The sequence below is a fragment of the Camelus bactrianus genome, chromosome 31 (genome assembly GCF_048773025.1).
Source record: "Camelus bactrianus isolate YW-2024 breed Bactrian camel chromosome 31, ASM4877302v1, whole genome shotgun sequence".
NCBI classification, from domain to species: Eukaryota; Metazoa; Chordata; class Mammalia; order Artiodactyla; family Camelidae; genus Camelus; species Camelus bactrianus.
This window is the reverse complement of record NC_133569.1, coordinates 16213584-16235043: the sequence shown is the minus strand read 5'-3', so window position 1 is coordinate 16235043 and position 21460 is coordinate 16213584. Positions and strand designations below refer to the sequence as shown.

The 21460-nt window shown below is 35.9% G+C and overlaps 1 protein-coding gene across 2 annotated transcripts in view; it reads right to left on the bottom strand.

Moving 5' to 3' along the window:
* Positions 1 to 21460, bottom strand: part of KIF13B (kinesin family member 13B) — a 165800-nt gene that overhangs the window by 129393 nt on the left and 14947 nt on the right. For both annotated transcript variants that reach the window (XM_074355608.1, XM_074355607.1), the window contains exon 2: positions 20674 to 20767. In XM_074355608.1, the coding sequence (XP_074211709.1) occupies positions 20674 to 20767 (94 nt within the window). The remainder of the gene's footprint in view (positions 1 to 20673; positions 20768 to 21460) is intronic.

The following is a 21460-nucleotide window of genomic DNA, read 5'->3' as shown; positions in this document are numbered from 1 at the left end:
ACCCCCCCAAAAAAACTTATACATTTTTAAGTTGTCATGTAAAAGTTTTCAAAAATGAGCTTAAACAGCTGCAAAGAATATAATTTCTGAATATTATATTTATATAATATATATTATATATAATATTTAAATATTTATTATATATGTATTATATTTAAAAATATAATTCCTTAAATACAGCCATTGGTATCCAAGTACCACAAGTTTTTTTAAATTTAGATAATGATATTTTATTAAATACTATCCACTATTTTTTAATGAAAAAAAACTCTTCTTTAAAAGTCAGTAATTTCATACCTTTACTTTTTTCCATGAACTAATACTTCCATTCCACTTTCAGCAAAGTATTTTTAACCTTATGTAAAGTCTTGTTAACCATACTATCATTCTTTTCTGCAAAAAATCTACATAAATTAAAATTTTAAATTTCTCTGGTTACTCTTCTGCACTGAGCTATCAATACAATTATTAGTAGCACATGGCTGATCAGAACAAATATATTCAAATTTTGATAAACATAGTAAGTAAAAACTGTAATGGAAAAGCAACTTTTAATGAAATGAGGCAGGAGAGGGTACAGCTCAGTGGTAGGGTGCACGTGCTTAGTATGCACGAGGTCCTGGGTTCAACCCCCAACACCTCCTCTAAAAATAAATAAACCTAATTACCTCCACACTCAAAAAATAAACTAAATAAATAAAACTGGGGAGGAGGGTATAGCCCAGTCATAGACTGCATGCTTAGCATGCACAAGGTCTTGGGTTCAATCACTGGTACCTCCACTAAAAATAACTAAGCAAACCTAATTACCTCCCCCACAAAAAAATAGAAATAGATAATTTTTTTTTTAAACCTAATGAAATGAGTCCATGGGATGACTATAACTTACTACTAAAATAAGTCAGCACCGAACACGAATTTCATTCCTATTTTCTTTTGTACAGAAGCATTGAAAACCTTGCTCAAATGTAACAGGGGACTAAACTGGAAGGAGGTTTGTTACAGCAAAGTCACTCAACTCTGCACTTCTGCACGGTACATGCCAAAAAAAAAAAAAAATCACACAACGATCTGACATCAAATATTATTTTTAAGGATCTATAAGCTAATGAATCGATTAGGTCTCCTAAAAGGAAAAATTTGAAACTATCTTACTTTGCAAAAGCAGTTGTGACCCAGGTCACAGACTACTCATTTTCTCAGTTTCGTGGACAGATGCCAAAGATTTTATCAAAACTTAGCAAGTTAATCACATCTGCTATTGTTTCACTTAATGGAACTTTGCTTAACCTCTAAAACTCAGAAAGGGTTGAGAAAACCAAATCTTGTTAACTTCATTATACCTTTGACAAAATAAAACTATTTGACAAAGTTATTTTATCTTATGATATGCTTTAATATTCTTTAAATACATTTTTGTCAAAACACTGAAGCTACATATTTAACTGATTCAATTTATGGAAAAGTCTGCCCTATAAACTAACCAGAACATGGCTTTATCATCAAATCAACATCTTACATATCTCATCAAATCTTAATTATCTTATTATCAAAATAATCAGATTAAATCAAACACATTTTCTGTAAAAAAATAACCTGACCTCATTTTTTAATTCAAATAAAAGTTTTAACACTCATTTCAAGGAAATTTATATCATAGAATACATTTGGTACAACAGATTACTAAAAGTAATCAAGCAAGGAATTATGTACATCTAGTCATTTAAATGGAGGTTTCTGAAAAACCTAAAAATAAAACTGCCAAATGACCTAGCAATTCCACTCCACTCCTGGGGATACATCCAAAAATACAAACAAACAAACAAAAACACTAATTCAAAATAATACACGCACCCCAATGTTCAATATGGGTAATCTAAAAAATACAACAAACTGGTGACTATAACAAAAAAGAAGCAGACTCATAGACAGAGAACTAGTAGTTACCAATGGGGAGAGGGGAGGAGCAACACAGGAGCAGAAGATTAAGAGGTACCAACTATTAGGTATAAAATAAGCTACAAGAATATATTGTACAACATGGGAAATATAGTCAATATTTTATAATAACTATAAATGGAGCATAACCTTTAAAAATTGTGAATCACTATATTGTACACTTGTAACTTATATACTATTACTGTACATCAACTATACTTCAATAAAAAAATTCTTCTGATCAATGAGAAAGTAAAATAATATAAAATGGATAAAAAACAAGATGGATCAATATGCTGTTTCTCGTTAATTGATTTGCAATAATAAAATTTAATGTGTAACTAAAACTAGAGCTATTTACAAAACAAGGAGTATGATAAAGATATGGTATTCCTTGGGTTAACAAGTGTATCAAACTGGTATACTGAGTTTTTTTCCTTAATAATTAAATAAGAATGAGAAAGAAGTCCATTAACCTTCTCAAGCATCAAGATTAGACTTTTCCCATGTATGTAATGAAAGAGTATAGTCATCCCATGGTACATGTAGGATTCCAGGACCCCCTGGATACCAAAATCCAAGGATGCACAAGTCCCTTATACAAAATGGTATAAATGTATTTACATCATCTCTAGATTACTTATGATACCTCAATACAATGTAAATGCTACATAAATAGTTGCCTCACAGGAAATTCAAGTTTCGCTTTTTGGAACTGTCTGGAGTTTTTTAAAAATATTTTCGACCCACAATTGGTTGACTCCATGGAGGTGGAACCCGTAGATACGAGGGCTGACTGTATACAGAAATATAAATCACTCTGGCAGTTGACATAAAATGTTTTCTGTTAACAGATGGCAGAAAATATTACATATGTTACAGCTTGAAATAAGATGAGGATTGACTATAACTGAAATAAATAATTTGTGATATGATTTAATTAAAATAGGTTTCAATCCTATTATTCAATAAGGTACACCAAAAACCTAAAGAAACGGCATAAAACTTTTATCTGTGCATTTAGTCAATGCATCCTCAAAGAACAACTCCTGTCTTCCTGCTTTGGCTGTCTGAAAGTACTATGCCTCTCAGTTAATGCCTTATCCTAGGTATTGAGTATTAAAAATAAGAAAGAATCGTTTATATCTTCCAGACTTGAAATCTACAATTTGATAACTGTAATTAACAATTAAACTTAAACAGAAACTTTGTGTTAAGAAACTGAAGTTTAAATCAGACTATTTGTCAACATGAAAGTGAAAAATAAAAATACAGAAGTGAAGAATGAGAAAGTTAAGAACAGATTTGAATGACTATAAAGTTGAAAATGTGAACATTTTAGTCTTGACTGACCTGAAAGCCCTCATTGTTTTATGGTAGATTAAAAACAAATCAACAATACTTCTGACCAGAAATATCAGTTAGAGGGTTTAAGATGGAAGCACCTCTCCAGGGCCTGTGACAGCAATGAAAGGGCTAGAAGGATTGTGTGGGTGAGGGAAGCCCGCCCACAGGCTCCCAAGAAATGTCTGTCACATCAGTGAGGCCACCAGCTGAATCTGGATTCAGCTGACAGAAAGCTTTGTGACCAGGAATCAAGTGACTTAGCCTCTCTGTCAACGCAGAACGTGGATTAGGTGTGTTTTATAAACTCCCATGTAGCTCTGATCATCTATTATGTGGAGAAGTATGGACCTGGTTATTTATTAGGCAGTTATGTAAGCTCACATTTTTGAAGCCCCCTTGAATCTCTTTATTGGAGAACTCAGTAGACAGCCAGAAAACTCTTTTTCTGGGAGTAGGAAAAGTCAGGACTTAGTGGGGTGCTTGCTGTATTTTACATCAAAGATGAATCAATCCTACTTTAGATCCTGAATGTACTGCTAGTCTGCCCTTGACCTAAAGCTTCCCCCTCCCACTTCTGAGTTTTCACTAACTGACTGCGGGCAAATCAGCCAGATTCTGAATGTTCCCTTTGCTCTGACAAGGTCTAAGTATTGTGTACAACTGTAAGCTTAGTCACCACACAATGTAACATTTGCAAATAGTTCCACTGGTGTTCCTATCTGGACAAGCTGCTACGGGGGTGATCGCTGTAAACACTAACTGGTGATTACAATAAAATCCTGTCCATAATGAATATTCTTCAGTCAGGGAGACATATTTGTAACACAGGAATTGATCCAGCCGATTATGTATTTCAAAACGGCTGATAAAAATCTCTACTCAGAAACACTAGATTTTCGTTTCCTATTTTGCGGATACTGTCTGACTTGAAAACATAAACGTGCAGATTTCTAAGCTAGAAAATTCTATTCATCAGTTCCCAATACTCAGTGTTCAGGCCACCTTTACCATCTCTTGACAGTATCATCTTCACAGTCTGACCTGGTTTCCCTATCTCCAGCCCTGCTCCCACCTAATCTACCCTTCACACTGTCGTCAGTGTAATCTTGTATTGAGTCGTATGAGTCCAGCAGAGCCAGACAGGCCTAGTTTTGACTCTGAGCAAGATATTTAATCTCTCCATGCCTGCTTCTCCATTTGCAAAAAAAAATGCAAACAGGACTTCTGTGAGGACTAAATAGTATGTATAAACTGCTTATAACTGCGGCTGGACAACTGTCACTCACATGCGGAAGAACCTTCTCTGCCGTCCCCTCCTCCATGGGTGGCTCCGTTCTGCCCTTCCACCCTCCATCCCCACCATCATGCTATCTCTGTATTTGAAATGTCTATTTCTGAACCAGACTTAATCGTGTATTCTTCTGTGATGTCTTTTTCAGTCTTAAAGAATTACAGTAATTGCAATTTTCATTCTTTTTTTCTTAACACTGAATCACTGTATTCACGTCTGTCTAGATCTCTCATGGTACTGTCTTTATTTTAGATGAGATCCTCTTGTCTTTATTTGAAAACACTTCTGCCTAATCCTACAGCACTTCACAGCGCCAGCCTATGGAACTTGTCACACATTGTATATCTGTTCTTCGTACAGACTCATCCATCCTCTCTACTAAATTATTCAAAAAAAGAAAAATAGTGAAGAAACCACTTCCACGTAAAAGAAAAAAGAAAAAGACAAATGTTAGTTTTAATCCACATTTGGGGATAATTGCTTAACATTTGGTATCCTAATCACAAATACACAGTCCAGGGTTGATGAGGTAAAATATAAAAGATTCTAATCATGATACACACTCTAGAGTAGGGGTTTTTAGCCCAGAGAGAATAAATGGGCATCTATGAAGATGGATGGGGAAAAAAGTTACACTCTTGTCACTAACTTATAACTGAAATTTAGCAATTACCTCAATTATTAACGTAGTTAATAAATTACAGTACCAACAGTGACGTTGTCACCAAAAAAATCACAGCTATTTTCATATCATATTAAAACTGTTGCAAATATATTGCCTTTACATTCATCACAACTTTGAAATTAAAGCAATTATTCCCAACACTAGATCTTATTAATAATTAATTCAGCAATAAAGAAGCACATATTACTGTATCACATGTCTTTAAAAATACTTCTGGTAACTATATTTCATTATATTTGGTTTCTTTTGTAATCTTCTGCATTTTATGCTTTTGAAAGATTACTCTGAGAAGGGTCTACAGACTTCATCAGACTGCCAATTGGGGTTTATGTCAAAACAGGTTCAGCTATCTTCTTTTCTGATCAACACTACAGGGGTCACTAATCAGCACAAGGAATGCCAGAAATAATTTCTAACTGGTAAAATGTGTAGTGTTAAAACTATGCAGACTGACAGAAATATACAAGCACCTCCATTTTTGGGAGGACAAAGTCTAAGACACTAACAAACCTGGCATCCTGGGCCACTGGGAGCAGGGTTCTAGGCTCAGGGCTCTGGCCAGATCTGCATTCAGACTCTGCCACATAACCGTAAGCAGAGGTCCCAAATCCTGCTACACTTGGCTCAACGGAAACTTTCGAGCAAGGGGCCTGTCTGAGAGCTGTGACTTCGTGGAGCTCTTTATAGGAACAGGTTGTCTGAGCCTACACGAATAAATCCAAAGTAGAATTCATCAGAACTTCGTGGTTAACACACACCCTGGTAGCAGAGTGATGAGGGAGAAGGCCTACAAAGTGTTAATCCTAGGAGGTTACTAACACCCGATTATTAATGACCAAAATGCCTTAGACCAGTTCAAAATACCCCTGATAGACTAAGAAGTTCCATGAAGCCTGGGACCAAATCTCCTTTTGTGCATCAATGTTTTGTTAGGGTCAACACTATCCTGATACACACACAGAGCAACAGTAAACAGCTGCTGAGTGAATTAATAAATGTAATATACTCAGCTGGTATGTGTTTCCCTAACTCCAGAATGTGATTCTTTAAAAAAAGAGCACATTCCCTGGAATTTGACACAACACTGTAAAATGATTATAAATCAATAAAAAATGTTAAAAAAAAAATAAAAAAAGAGCACATCATACTTATCTTTCCCTTATCAGGCACCTTGCCAGGGATGCATATATTAGATATCAATCAGTAATTGCTGAATGCCTATAGTTTTGCCCTAATCTGATTTAACCAATTATTTTTCTTTTTACTTTATTTTTTTAACCAATTATATTTTTTCAAACATTTAAAGATCAAGAAAAGTCTTCTGTGAAATCTTACAAGGCAATAAGAAGCAGTGAGTGCACCTGCCTTCAGAGAGATGCGCTCAGACCTGAGTTCAAACCCCAGCCCTGCGACTTACTGTGTGTTGGAAAGTCGTTAACACCTTCCTGCCTCAATTTTCTTCTGAAAACTTTCACATAATCATGTTCATACCTGTAGGTAAAATCCTTGCAAAGGATCCAACACACTATAAGAAATAATAATGCCTATAAATGCTATTTCTCATCAATGAGAAGACCCAAAAACTAAGTTCTCTGTTCACTTCTCGTATTTCCAAGAACACCACGCTAGCTCTCCCTGCGTTATCTACACCTTCTAAGTGTTCAAAGACCTTGACCACAAAGCTCCTTTGACTATGATAATAGCTCTTGGCTCAGAACAAGGAAACCAACTCTGGGTAATTATTATGCAAATGAATGCTCTTCAGCGGAAACCCACAATCCCTGAAATAAACATCTCATAGTTGCTATCTATAGTAGCTATAGCTTAAGTCACCTAAGACTATTGCCAATTAAAAGCAAAAGTGCATGATTTGTTATTAGGAACATGATAGTTTACTACATGTTTAACCTAACCAATAAATATTTACTGAGTAACTAGCATATACTAGTGTTGTTTGAAAAAAATTACTTAAAATATGATATATTTCAATGAATAAGATTTTTCTAAAGAAAGTTAATCAGAGTAAATAAATCAAGGAATAATAGCAGCTATCATCTACTAAGTACCTACCATGCAGTAGGTATTTCACAGAAACAACTCGTTTATGCCTTCAGCAATGTTACAAGATCCATATTATGGTGTTCTCACCTCAGTTTTACAGAAAAGGAAATTGAAGCTCAGGGAAGTCATGTGAACTCCCAAAGGCACACAGCTGGTAATGGAAGATCCCAAACTCAAACCCTAGTCTGAGTCACACTTCTCTGAGCCTTTCAACAACCCTTTCATGCCTTTTTCTATCCTTCAGAGCAATGATGATGGCTAAATTCCACTGGCAGCACCTCAGTCCTGGATCCTATCTCATGCTTATGGGTTGAACTTTATAAATTAAACCACACTATGAAGAACAGACCTGTCCTCTTCCTGATTTTTAAGTTCAGAGTCAGGTCAACATTCGTCAGGTCAACTGACAGTGAATATAATACATATGCAAGAGATCCCATTTCGTATACAAACCAAGGGCATACACAAAGGATGTTCTTAGCATGGATTCCTCTGAAAGCAAGCTTAAAGGCTTATCATGGATTACAGCCCGAGGGGACAGGGAGATGGGAGGGAGGCACGAGGTGTCAGACTATGTCCAGTCAAGTTGGTCAGGGTCCAGTTTGAGTTGGCAACAGCTGAGGTTGTAAAATGATCAAAGGATCCAGGGAGCGTGAGGTCAAGAGGATCTAAGGCAGCAGAGAAGAGATGCCTGATACAGGGGATAAAGATGAAATCAAGGTCAAAAGACTTCAGTGAAGCTCATGGAAATGGCAAGGCACAAAGTTCTAGTTCAGCGCCAAGGTATGACTTAACCTTGAACCAGTCTCTGTCCCAGCGTCCTACTTTTTTAAGCATCCTTCCTGATGTAAGTGGATGAGGGCTAGCACATGGCTTCAGTCCTAATAAACCTAACTTTCAGAGAAGGGACATTCAGACAATAGGGTTTTTCAGTACTGCTATATAACTTAATTAGAATGACTAATGCAAAAAAGTACCAAATGTATGTACAGCGTCTGGTTCCTCCCATTATACTGCAGTTTCCAATACCCCAAAGAATAGAGCAGATTGCAAGGGCAGCTATGACTGGACTAGTGACTAAGTGGGAGTAATAACTGAACAGACTTTGCTTACATCTGGGTTTCTGCTGTGGTAACATCTGATGAGAATACAGTTGAGCAAGGAAGTCTGTTACACATGACCAAAACATCAACTCACCCAATCTTCTACCCAGAGGAATACACAGTCTGACAAAATAAGGTGCAATTACAAGAACAGTAGCTACTACGTAGAGATTCTTATGGTTTTTATTTCATAGGTAAACTTTATTTTTTAAAACATTTGATAACTCTGTAAATGATTATTCCATCTGAAAAATAAAGAGGAAAAGATCAGTGACTACATTTTGCTGACATCTGAAATCTTTAAGTTATCTATTTTTTACTTAGGAATATTTTGTAAAATTTTTGACATTCAGATTTATAACCAAATAATTCAATCTTGATGACAGTAAGCAGATATTTTGATTTGTCAAAGGTTTCTTGCTTTTTTCAGATCAATTTTAATATATATTTCTTTCCTGCCTTTTCTGTCCCCTTTAAACATCCTGGTAGACACAGGAACTTCACAAAACCTACCCTAGGAAGAACAGAGCTATGCCAGGAGTCTCAGGCCCAGAGACGCTCCTTCTTGAATGGTGGAGCAGTACTGATATCGTGCTATACAGTAGGACCTTGTTATTTATCTATTTTATATATACTATCTGTTAAGCCCAAGTTTAAGAACAGCATTGTTTTTTACATTTTCGCAAATAAATATACTAAGTCATGTCAAAAATAATGGAATTCACATAGTAAACCTAATAAAGAAAAACTGAGAACATAACATATGCAGAGTGCAGAGGTTAAGAGTTTCAAAAAGTAATGTGAGCCCCAAACCCAATGCCAGGGTCAGGAAGCCAGGAGGGATCTACACCAAGGTTGGATGGAAAGGTCCACAGGGACCGGGCAAATAACATCAATGAGGGAGTCCACCAGCTGGGGACCTGAAGCGCTTACGACTTTGTCAAAGAAGGCAGTAAGCCCAGGGATGCCAGATTTTCAGGCTGTTTAGGAAAAACTGCAAATCTGAATTTTTATTTGAAACCCCCTGATTTTTTAAATATTGAAACTACAGGCCAAACAAAACATATCTACGGGCAATGGAGCCTATGGCACCTCAGTTTGCAACATCTACTCTATACATCACAAAGAGAATTATTTCATCTTCAGGAAATTCTTCCCAAGGAAATTTATCTTACAGTATGATCCTAATATTAGATCACCAGGAGACAGCAAGCTTAAAATGTAATCAATGAAACAGAAGGTTGTTGTCAAAACAAGAAAAGCAAAACAAAAGCTATGGTGCCATGGGAGTGAACAGGAGACCGGATCGAGTGGACAAGACTCTCTTCCTAGAAAACTGCACCCTACACAGTGGAATGGATGGGATGGCTCATCGGGCCCTACCACTGCCTGGAGAAATACTCTTTATAAAATCCAACTCCCAGACTCACAAGTCACCTTTCCAACTACTAACTGGGGGTAATATCTAACAGAACAGCTGTAATCAACCCAGAGACATTCACGGAACACCCACTGCTTGAGAAGATCTGTACCAGACGAAGAAGTGGTCCTGGCTTTCAAGTAGCCATTCTAAAAGGCAAGGGGGACTCAAAACACATAAGGAAAAGCAAAACAGTACAAGTATTAGAAATCAGGATGGGACAAACAAAAGATGTCACCCAGGCAGCGGCATTTCTTAATTAGTAGAAATAATAAAGGCTCCAAAATCAAAAGACAGATTACAGGAAGTAGGAGCAGGCTTGAAGGAAGATCAGCCTGGTATTAGTGGGTTCCAGAAACCAGTTAGAAAGCTACATTGTAATCTAAACAATTAAATGGGTCCTAACCAGGGTAACATCAGAGAATGGAAAGGAATGTCAGCATAAAAATACTCTCAAGAAAAATCGTCAAGATTTGGCATCTGACTAAATAAGGATAACATATCCTTTGTAATAATTCACTTATTAATCCATCCACAGAACAAATGACCCAGTTTCTTCAACAACCAAGGAACCAATAAATTAAAAGACACATAACCCAATCACAATGTGTAGACCATATTTGGATGCTCTTCAAAACAAACTTTGGGGGAAAATTTCATGAAACAATTGGATATATGAACAATGATTGAAAATTTGATTCTATTGCATAACTACTGTTAATTTTTTAAGTGTAATACGGTATTTCGGTTACGTTAAAAATAATAAAGATGGAGGCCTGGTATAGCTCAGTGGTAGAACACGTGCTTAGCACAGACAAGGTCATGGTTTCTATCTCCAGTACCTCCATAAAAATAATAAAGATACATTAAAATATTTGTAGGTAAATGGGATTTACTTCAAAATAATATGGGAAAAAGGAATGAGTTGAAGATTTGGATAGGACAGTATTAGCTGAGTGACAAGCACATGGGGGGGTTCACTATACTGTTCTGTCTACTTTGACACATCTTTTAAATTCTCCAAAACAAAGAGATTTTAAAAAATCAAACGGCAAATGCAACTTTCAACTACTCAGTGATGTTTATGTAAATTCTACTTCAGTTTTCTTAAAAGTAGAACAAAAGCATTACTGATCTGTTTCATTTATGGGTCAATACACAAAGATAAAGATTATTATTCTTAAGTATTACCCATTCTACAGAATTTTTTATTTAATTATAAGTATATATAAATTAAGTTTGATGAAAAGTGAAACAAAAGTGAAATTCACCATCATACAGAATACTTCTCTATCAAAGTCTACGGATGTAGTTTGAAGGGCTCCAGAACTCAACCCTACTAATTTGCAAAAGAAATCATTTTTCATTTTAGCTAAATATCACACTCATAAGAAAATGCACAATGCTCAAAATTAAACAATAGCCTCATTTCAAATCTGAATCTTCAAAAAATCTAGCTTTACAAGGTCCACAACAGAATAGTTCAACTTCTACTTTTCTGTTTTGCTTTGTTTTTTGTTTTACTAGTATGTTGATAAATACTGTGTGCTGAAAATAATTTAGCCACAAATTAATGGAACTAAGGATTAATAAAGATTATCCGAACTCTTAGCTTGACACTTGGCAAAGTTGATGTTCAACTGCTGAATGGATCGTAAAGATTTTAAGATATTGTGATACAGCAACTTTCGGGGTTGGACTGGTTTTTCATGTCACATTTCTTCATGGAATACTGCCACCTCCATCTTAAAAACATAAGTCTAGCTTCTTATACAATATCTGGCTTATATTAGCAACAACTCCTACACTGGAGATTGAGACAAATTGCCCTTAAAAAGAAAGTATTGTCAAACAAAAGACAAAGACCATTTTTAAAAACATCAATAGTGGGGCTTGGTAGTTTTACCTAAACTTTACTCATAACTAGTTATCTTATCTAGTATATCAGATAGTATCAGTATATCTGATAATTTTATGCTGAATCCAGAATTCTGGGGAAATTAAAAACATTTAATTCCTATTACCTATAACTCACTTAATCTAATAACTAACCACACACACATAACCCTGCGTCCTCATTACATCAAATGTTCGCATCCAAGTAGTACCTCAAGCACGGTGATATAGACTCTTGCATTAAAGAAAAAAGTTTACTTCTCCTTTTTGCTGTACCAGTAAAAGCAATAAAAGCATGAACCTGACACATGTATCCAACGACAATGCTAAGATATCACAGATTCTACTATAACAGTCTAATTTTTGTTCAGACAGGTTTACTAATCAGCTAACAAGCAGCTCATTTTCGCCACCTACTAGCTTTTGCCAGTAAAACTGTGAAAAAATCTGTACTTACTGCTATTTGATTATCTATATATATGTAACTATGCAATGATATGAATTCAACCATACGTACTTTACTATTTTTTTAGCTTTTAAGAGTCTTCGTGAATAGATAAATAAGTTTATACTGTATAGCACAGGGAATTAGATTCAAGATCTTGCAGTAACTTGTGGTGAAAAGAATATGAAAATCAAAATATGTATGTTCCTATATGATTGTAGCACTGTGCTGTACACCAGAAATTGACACAACATTGTAAACTGACTACAGTTCAATAAAATATATATAAATTTTTAAAATAAAATTAAAGAGTCTTCCTGATTCATTTTTACAACTATATTCAAAAGTAGTAAATGATTTATACGCTCAACGGTCATAGTATTTTTTTTAAAAGGGGAAGGAATCCTCTAAAATTTCTGAGTACACAGAACACTGCTCTTTCCACTTTCCTCTGACATAATCAGGGTGGACAAGCTCCCCCAGGAAGAGCCTCCTTATGAAATTAAAACACACCACATACTATTCTCCAGAGGAGCAAATTCTATTTGGGCAGAATTATTAGCCTCACTCAAGTCATTTCACAGCAGAGAGAACAAACAGGTCTATTGTATATACTATAATTACATTTTGCATGACTTCCTTCAATTAAAATCTTCACTTAAATTAGCATCCATATAGCAATAAAGAAATTTTAAAAGTCATTATCTAATATGACCTAATGATGCCTTCCTCTAACAAGGAATTAGTCTGAAAATGACTTTATATACTTCAAAGTAATTATTGGTATAAGGTCCTCCCCTTAGTAGTATTACACAACACAGTTGCAAGAGAAATGTATTTACATGGGTCAACTTCACTTAATTCTGCATACATTTTATAGACATTTTTTCTGCATATATTCATTCATCTACCAGGAACAGAGTACTTTGAGCCTCCAGAGGAAGACTGGATATGCTTTGCTCATATTGGGTACACATTAATTACCCAATGATCTTGACTAAGATCTGATGTCTGGTGAACAATTAGAAGGATAAAGAGTTTAATGACCCTTCTGACAAGTGCTGGCTAAGATCAACATCACAGACATTCTTTTCACTATACTGGCAGCTATAATCTTCACACCATCAATTAATCATTAGGTTACACATAACCCAACAGGAAGGAGTAGGAAGCCCCACAGTTTTACAAGAAAATGATCAGCATTATCTGTGCCATCTACAGCTAATTCCATTCATGCTGGAGAGTCTCTTCCACATGCACTAGAGAACAAACAGGCCATTTCACAAAACACCAAAGAAATCAGCGGTCCAGTTCATTAAAATCTTCAAGTCAAACTCCCCAACTATTTTCTATAGAAAATTCAGATCTTAAAATCTTACATTTTGTAGGGCAGTGTAATAAAGAATTATAAGAGAAACTAAAAAATAACAAGTTTCTTCTGCATAGCACAGGGAACTATATTCAATAATAACCTTTAATGAAAAAGAATATGAAGACGAATATATGTATGTATATGCGTGACTGGGACATTGTGCTGTACACCAGAAACTGACACGTTGTAACTGACTACTTCAATTTTTTAAAAAGCTAAAAAAAAAAAATTATAAGAGAAACTCCAAGTTAATCTATTAATGCTTGTAGTGTTAATACACACACATGCACACACATACAGGATAGAAAACAGAGGGCTAAAAAGAAAATGGATTAAACGACCAAGGGATTTGCAGTGCAATTTATACTGAGAATTTCTTTCCCTTTCCAGTTTCAGTTCTGGTGTTTAAACCAGCACCTCTGAACAGGCATAGCTCACTGATTGACAGTCCCTTCCAAGCTGGAGGTGCACTTAAACAATTTTCACTGCCACTCTTGCTTAGAATTCACCACAAACAATAGATAGAAGGGGAAGCTTTTGTTTTGGCTTGTTTTTTTTTTTTTTTAAGAGAAAAAAAGGAGGAACAGAGTATTTGATAAAACATCAACATTTAGCTTTCCTCACCAAGATAAACTTGTGATATTACTGGCTCCTTTTAATACAGGTTTTGTGGGGTTTTTTTTTTTTTTTGCCTTAAAAAATGAGGCATTTACTTTAAGCAGTCTTTTAAGTCACACATCTCTGTGACCTTTGACTAGAAAAAGGCATTTGTGTACACATTATATTGTAGAAACAATTTACAAATATACACAGTAAAAATGTAAAGAAATATAAGGAGAAGATAAAAACCAAATTCAGGGAAGTGGTTAACTGTGGTGGGAAAGGAAGGGGTTAAAACTGGAGGCTATTCACAAAAGGCTTAAATTGTATTGGCAGTGATTTGTTAAACTGAGTGATAAGTACATAAAAGTGTTTTAGTATTTAAACCTTTTTGTGTACTATATTTTTAAAACTAGGCTCAATTTTTTAAAAACCTTACCAGAAATACAGCTCAACAGAAAAGTCTAGTAGAACCTGAGGTTTCAAATCAGTAGCCAAGAGCTGAATCTGGCCAAGATCTGTTTTGTTTGGACGGCACAATGTTTTGTTTTGCTTTTTAATTGTAATCTGAATGCCTTCAGGCAGAGTATGCACTCTCCAACTGGCCACAGGCACCACCATTTTCCTTACAGTAAATAAGGGTTCTTTAAAAGCCAGAGAAACTGGAATCCTCATACACTGCTGGTGGGAACGTAAAATGGAGCAGCCGCTTTGGAAAACAATCTGGCAATTCCTCAAAATGTTAAACATAGAGTTACCAGACGACCCAGCAGCTCCACTCCTAGACAGCTACCTAAGAGAAATGAAAACACATGTCCACACCAAGTGTACCCAAGTGTTCACAGCAGCATTATTCATAACAGGCAAAAAGTGGAAACAACCCAAATGTCCACCAACTGATCAATGGATAAACAAAACAGAGTAACAACAAAATATTATTCCACCATAAAAAGCAGTAAGTACTGATAAATGCTGTAACATGAATAAACCTCAAAAACATTATGCTAAGAACCCAATCACACAAGACCACAAATTGTATGATTTCATTTACATAAAATGTCCAAAACAGTCAAATTTCAAATCTACAGAGACAGAACATAGATTAATAGGGTGATAAAAATGTTGTAAAATTTGGTAACAGTGCTGGTTGCACAACTCGGTAAATATAATAAAAACCATTGAATTGTTCACTTTAAGGGGGTGAATTACATGGCATGCCTATTATATTTCAATAAAGTAGTTTAAAAATAAACCAAAGACATCCTTTCAGTTCTTAGAGCTCATGAATTAAGATTAATCCCTAAATTTGGTTCTCATTGTGGTCTGAGGACTCCTGGGCCCCCCAACCCCAGAGCTATTCAGTGGATCTTGAGGTCAGAACTATTTTCATAATACTACTAAGACATATGCCTTTTTCACCCTGTTGGTATTTGCACTGATGGTACAAAAACATTGGTGGATAAAACTACTAGCACCTTTGGCACACTGACACCAAAGTCTGCTAGTTACTGAGAGTCACTGCATTTTTTTTTTTAAATCACCACACACTAACAGCAAAAAAAAGAGAGAGAGAGAGAGAAGAATGTTTATTGTAGGGCCAAAATAGTTACTTTAATAGAACAGCATTTTTATTAGAAACAACTGTCTGTTCCTATGGGAAAGTGCATTCCCATTTCCAAACTCACCTAAATACAACTCTTACAACGCTACTGTTTCTTAACTGTCCATGGGAAATCTCATCTCAATCCCTTTTAAAACAGCTTTTTAACTATCTCCATTTTTTAGCCAGAATGAACAGGAAAGGCCTGTTTGGTAGGTGGGAGAGGAAATGAGGTAAAAGGTAGAAGATAAAACTTAGCCTAAGAAACGAGTTTGCCCTATCATGGTAACAAGCAGGAGCATTAACATTCTGTTATAAGATATAACTTTCTTAAGTTTTAAGATATAATTCAAACAAAATAAGGCTTAAAGATTTACTTAGCTGTTTAAAAGGGGACTGTTCTACATCGTGGTACTATTGTAACTAGTTACAAAAGGGACTTCAAGTGCTCCTAAATGCTAAGAATTACAAACTGAGAATTACACTTATAAAAATCTAGTAAGAATAGACAATGAATTAGTCACTTATTAGCCCAAAATTATGATTTGTAAATGTTACTGAAGATTTGGGAAGCCCCAAGGGCCAATCTAGAAAACTAAATTGATTCAGGGCAAAAAGGTAATTCCAAAGACATTTAATTGTACCAGCAGGATAAGCAGTATGGCACTGCATGAGAAAACAGATCAAATCTATCTGTGTACCCTGCACTATACAGAGAAGGAAAAGACAGAGCTGCTGGGCACAAGTATTTCAGTCACTAGGGTGTTCCAGCAGAGTCTTGTGGAGAAGAAAGAGTCTGTCCTTAATCTTTTCCATAATTGAGAAAATGTCCCTTCGTTTTTATCCTACGTTCACAAGCAATGTTTTGACCTGGTTCCCAAAGTTGGCTGACACTAAGGAGAAGCCAGGATGGCAGAGATCAATGTTTTGTTCACTGTTAATATAAAATCAGGGGCCTATCTCTCTAACAGATGGCATGTTAGTCCCTAGATGCCCCACCAACTTTGGACAAACTAGATAAAATAAAGTTTCTGACTTTGCAAAGCTGAAATTTTTCTAGAACTAGCTAATTTTGTGACAGACATGTATACTCAAGTATTGAATTATTTTGTTTTAAAAATTTTTTATTTCCTTTATGAAGTTATATTATAGCTCACTAAACATACCACAGACTACAACTTAAATACGGGCCATAATAACAATCACAGTAATACTAAAAGTAATAGCTAACCTTTATGTAAGGTTTGTTGTATACCAGGCACTGTCACTTTACATATTTTAACTCATTTAATCCCCATAACGAGCTGGAGGCAGGTACTATAATAATCTCCACTTTACAGATGAATAAACTGAGGCAGAGGACAATTAAGTAACTTGCTCCACATCACATTAAGTAGTAGAGGTGAGATTCAATCTAGATGTCTGGCTCCAATGTCAGCATTTCTTAATCTCTTGTTTACCATGTACTATGAATTTTCTGAATTTTAAGCCTCTTTTTTTTTCAAAAGTTTTGGAACTCCATATACATAGCACAGCAAAAATGTTCCACAAATCCCCATAATTAAGCTTTAAGACAAAAATGGTTTACATGTTCATCTAACCATGGCTTCTATTAGCTTTTTATAAGCATAAACACCAAATCATGAAATTTTCAGAAGTTAATGCAAAATTAATCAGAAATATATACAAACCATTGTTTTAATACGTGAATGTTCACTTTCAAAGCATACTAACTTAGGTTGTTAAGTATACATATAAAGTACACAGTTTTAGAGTAACAGAATTGGATACTATTCTAAAAAGAAGGGTAGTGTAGCTTTTAAAGGAAAAATATTAATCTGAGCCTTTCTGATTAGTGATTTAAATGGACTCAAATCACTTTTTTATGCCAATTTCACATCCCTGGCTCTCTAGCTACGAGTAACAGCTCCTAGAAAACCCTAACTTGTTTTATGAATTAATCATTCTACAAACTAGACTGTAATTAACCTTAACTTTAAAAGTTTTTTTTAATTTATGTTTTTAAAAATATTTTAGCATATTATTTAATTATTTTATTTTGGTGAGGGAGAGGTAATTAGGTTTATTTTTAGAGGAGGTGCTGGGGATTTAACCAAGAACCTCCTGCATGCTAAGCATGTGCTCTCCCACTTGAGCTACACCCTCCCCCCTCTTAACCTTAACTTCTAATTTGTGCTTTCCCTCCTATTTTTTTCCTTTTAATGAAATCAACATATACCACTGAACTACTATATCCCAAAATTTCTATTTTCTCTTTTCACCTCCATATTACATTAAAAGAAAAAGTGCTTCTCACGAGGTGGTCTTTTGTCATACTAGTAATGTTCTTGTTTTTTATCTTGGTGCCAGTTATCAGAGTGTGTTCAACTTATGAAAATTCATCAAGCTATATATACATTTCTGTATGTATATTACATACTTCAATAAAGAGTTGGTTTTTTTTTTAAGACACTAGGTTTCTTTACTTCAGCAAAAGCCATTACATACCAACCTTATTGACAGTCGTGATTTTTAAGTTTCTCATCAGACAGTATGCTATGACACTGAACTAATATTCAATTTGTATTTTCAGCACATGTTAAAAAAGAGCCATCCAAGATATTCTATGGAACCAAAAAGTGCTATTTAATTCTTTCACAAATCCCTGAGATTTAAAGATCTCAAAAGGAAAGAAACTTTTTTTTTTAGCTTCTATGTGCTCATTTTCTTCTCAAAAGGTAGGTATGATACAATTGTGGTGGATGGACTGTGTTTTCCAAAGACAGCCACAACACACTTCCCACCCCAAACCCTTTTCTTATGTGACACTAACTTTCCTCCACTCAGAGATGGATGGGTCTGTTTCCTCTTCTTGAAACTGTGCAGAGCTCTGTACCAGCCTCGAGCAAGAAAATGTGAAAGAGTGACGCTGTGTGACTCCCAAGGTTAGGACATAAAAGGCCAATACCACTTCTGCTTGGCTTTCTCACTCTCGGGACGCTTGCCCTGCTACTTTGTGAGGAGGTGTTCTGCCCACAGCCCCAGCGACATCTCCAGCCAACAGGGAGCATCAACTACCAGACCTGGGTGACCAGCGAGCCTTCTCCTGATGACTCCATCCCCCAGCCTTCAAGTCTTCCTGGAAGGCCCCAGACATCATGGAGCAGAGCAAGCCATCCTTGCTGAGCCCAGTCTGAATTTGACCCACAGAAGCCATGAGATAATAGATGATTATTGTTGTTTTAAGCCACTAAGCTTTTGAGGTAATTTGTTACACAGCAATAGAAAACAGAAACTCTTTACAAATAAGGAACACAGGTAGATAACCATGCCAGAAAGTGGCAAAGCCGGAATCTGGATCCGTCAGTCTGTATATAAAGCCCACATTCTTTCTACCAGAAGGTATTGCCTCCTAGTTTGTTCACAGCTGTCCACATTTCCAAAGAAAGCAACAGTCTTCAGATTGAAAGCTCTAAGGGCAATAAACAGCCCCCAAAAGTAGTATTTTCAACTAATACTCAGGACAGAAGGTCCTTCATTTAGCAGGCTCAAAATCCCAGCACCTTTCCTGACACGTCTGTATCCTTCACACCCTAGTAACAGCATATCCTGGAGATGCTTAAGAAATATCTCTACATCAGTAGCAATAAACCTGAACATTTACAGGACAGTTTACAAAGCACTTTCATGATCACTAATTTGATCTTCAGAAAACACCTCTATGAAACAGGTAAGGCAGGTATTATACAGATAAAGCTCAAAAAAGTTTAAAATAACCAACTATGATAACATAGTTAAGTAGGGATTTGATTTCAGATTTTGACTCCAACTCCAATGCTCTTTTCAATTCCGTTTAACTCAACTCAAAAGAACCTTTATGGAGCGCCTTCCGTGTGTGCTTCCATGTACCACACTGTCTCCACAGGTGTTGTGAAGTGCCCACTTCGTGCGCAGCACCATGGTGGGCACCCTCCTCTAACTTGTGCTCTCCACTTCCAGGATCTGATCCCTACAAAAAGCCAGTCTTTCCCCACCCTGACCCACTGTCTACACAGCAATCTGACAACTCTCCCTAATCCACCTCCTTAATCACAATAATTCAAAAACTGTCAAAGATGCCATCTTACCTATAAAAATACAGGCCAAATCTCCTCATCTGCTCTTTAGGCCTTCTAGAATCTGACCCCAGCTTATCTGATTAAATTAATTTTCCTGCACTTACTGAGAAAAACCAAATTAACCTCTTCCTTCCTCCCCACGATCACTTTCCTCACACCTTCTTGCCCTCCCTTTTGTTCATACTATCACCCAAATCCACAAATGATGCTCAAATATTTATCCTCAGCCCAACAGAGTCCCTTCCCTCCAAGACCTTAAAATCTACTCTGGAGTTACAATTAAAAATCCAAAACAATACATAATAATTAAATTAGGTCGTAGACATTATAGCTTACAGGGACTAAAAGGAGAGGGATCCCTGAGGGCTGCAAGAATGCCTACTGGGAAGAAAGTAGCACTGGAAATGGGCTCTGACTGACAGGCAGGATGCAAACTGGCAGAAGTAAAAACAACCCATGCAGAGGAATGACCCAAAAGCCTTCCCTTCTTACCGACTTCTTCCCATTTACATCCAACCTAATCCTCCGCCAGTACCATCTCCCTCAAGAAGCCTTCCTCAATTACCTCACAATCTAACTTAAGCTCTCTTCTCTGAGCTTCTAATACCATTCCTGCCTACAACACTCATTCCGGCACTTAGTCATTCCATATCATAGACCTCGTATTGCTGCCAAGTGGAAGAGAGATCTCTACACACCAAGCATTCAATGTTTGTTCAATTGAACTCAGTTCAGCAGCCATTGCTGCTTTCAGTCATTTAAAAACCCACTGATCGTAACACTGGTTCTTAACTTACCGGGCGTCTCCTTTGGAAAGATTAGTATTTACAGGATTAAGAATAACCTTGTTTGCATCTACATCCACCACACATTTGGTATGCAAGTCAATTTCTGCAGATAAAAAAAGAGAAAAAAAGTCATTTTTAAAGTAATCTATGTTAGAAAAAACATCTGACACACACAAAAATAAATAAATCCAACAATCTTTCATGATAAAAACACTCCAACTAGAAATAGAAGGGAACTTCCCCAATCTGAAAAAGGGCATTTAAAAACCTGCAGCTAACGTCCCATTTAATGGTAAAAAACCAAACGGCTTACCCTCTAACACCAGAAATAAAAGAGGGTATAGCTCAGTGGTACAGTGCGTGCCTAGCATGCATGAGGTCCAGTTTAGATGACTAAACAAGCAAATCAATCAGTAAACTGATTACCTCCCCCGTTTAGTCATCTGCTTTTCTAATTCTCCAGAAAATTAGTAATTTTTTTCAATTACCTCCCCCCACCAAAAAAATTAATAAAATAAAAATTAAAAAAAAAGAATTTCACATATTAAGGAAAAAAAAAGAAATAAGACAAGGATGTCTACTACTGCAACTTCTGTTCAATGCTGATCATACTAGAATTTCTGGCCAGGGCAGTTAGGCAAGAAAAACTAACAAAAGACACCCAGAGTGGAAAGAAAAAAGTAAAACTACCTTTATTTGTGCATGATATGATCTTGTATAAAGAAAATCCTAAAGAACCCACTAAAAACTACCAGAATAAACAAGTTCTTCAAAGTTGTAGGACAATATACAAAAA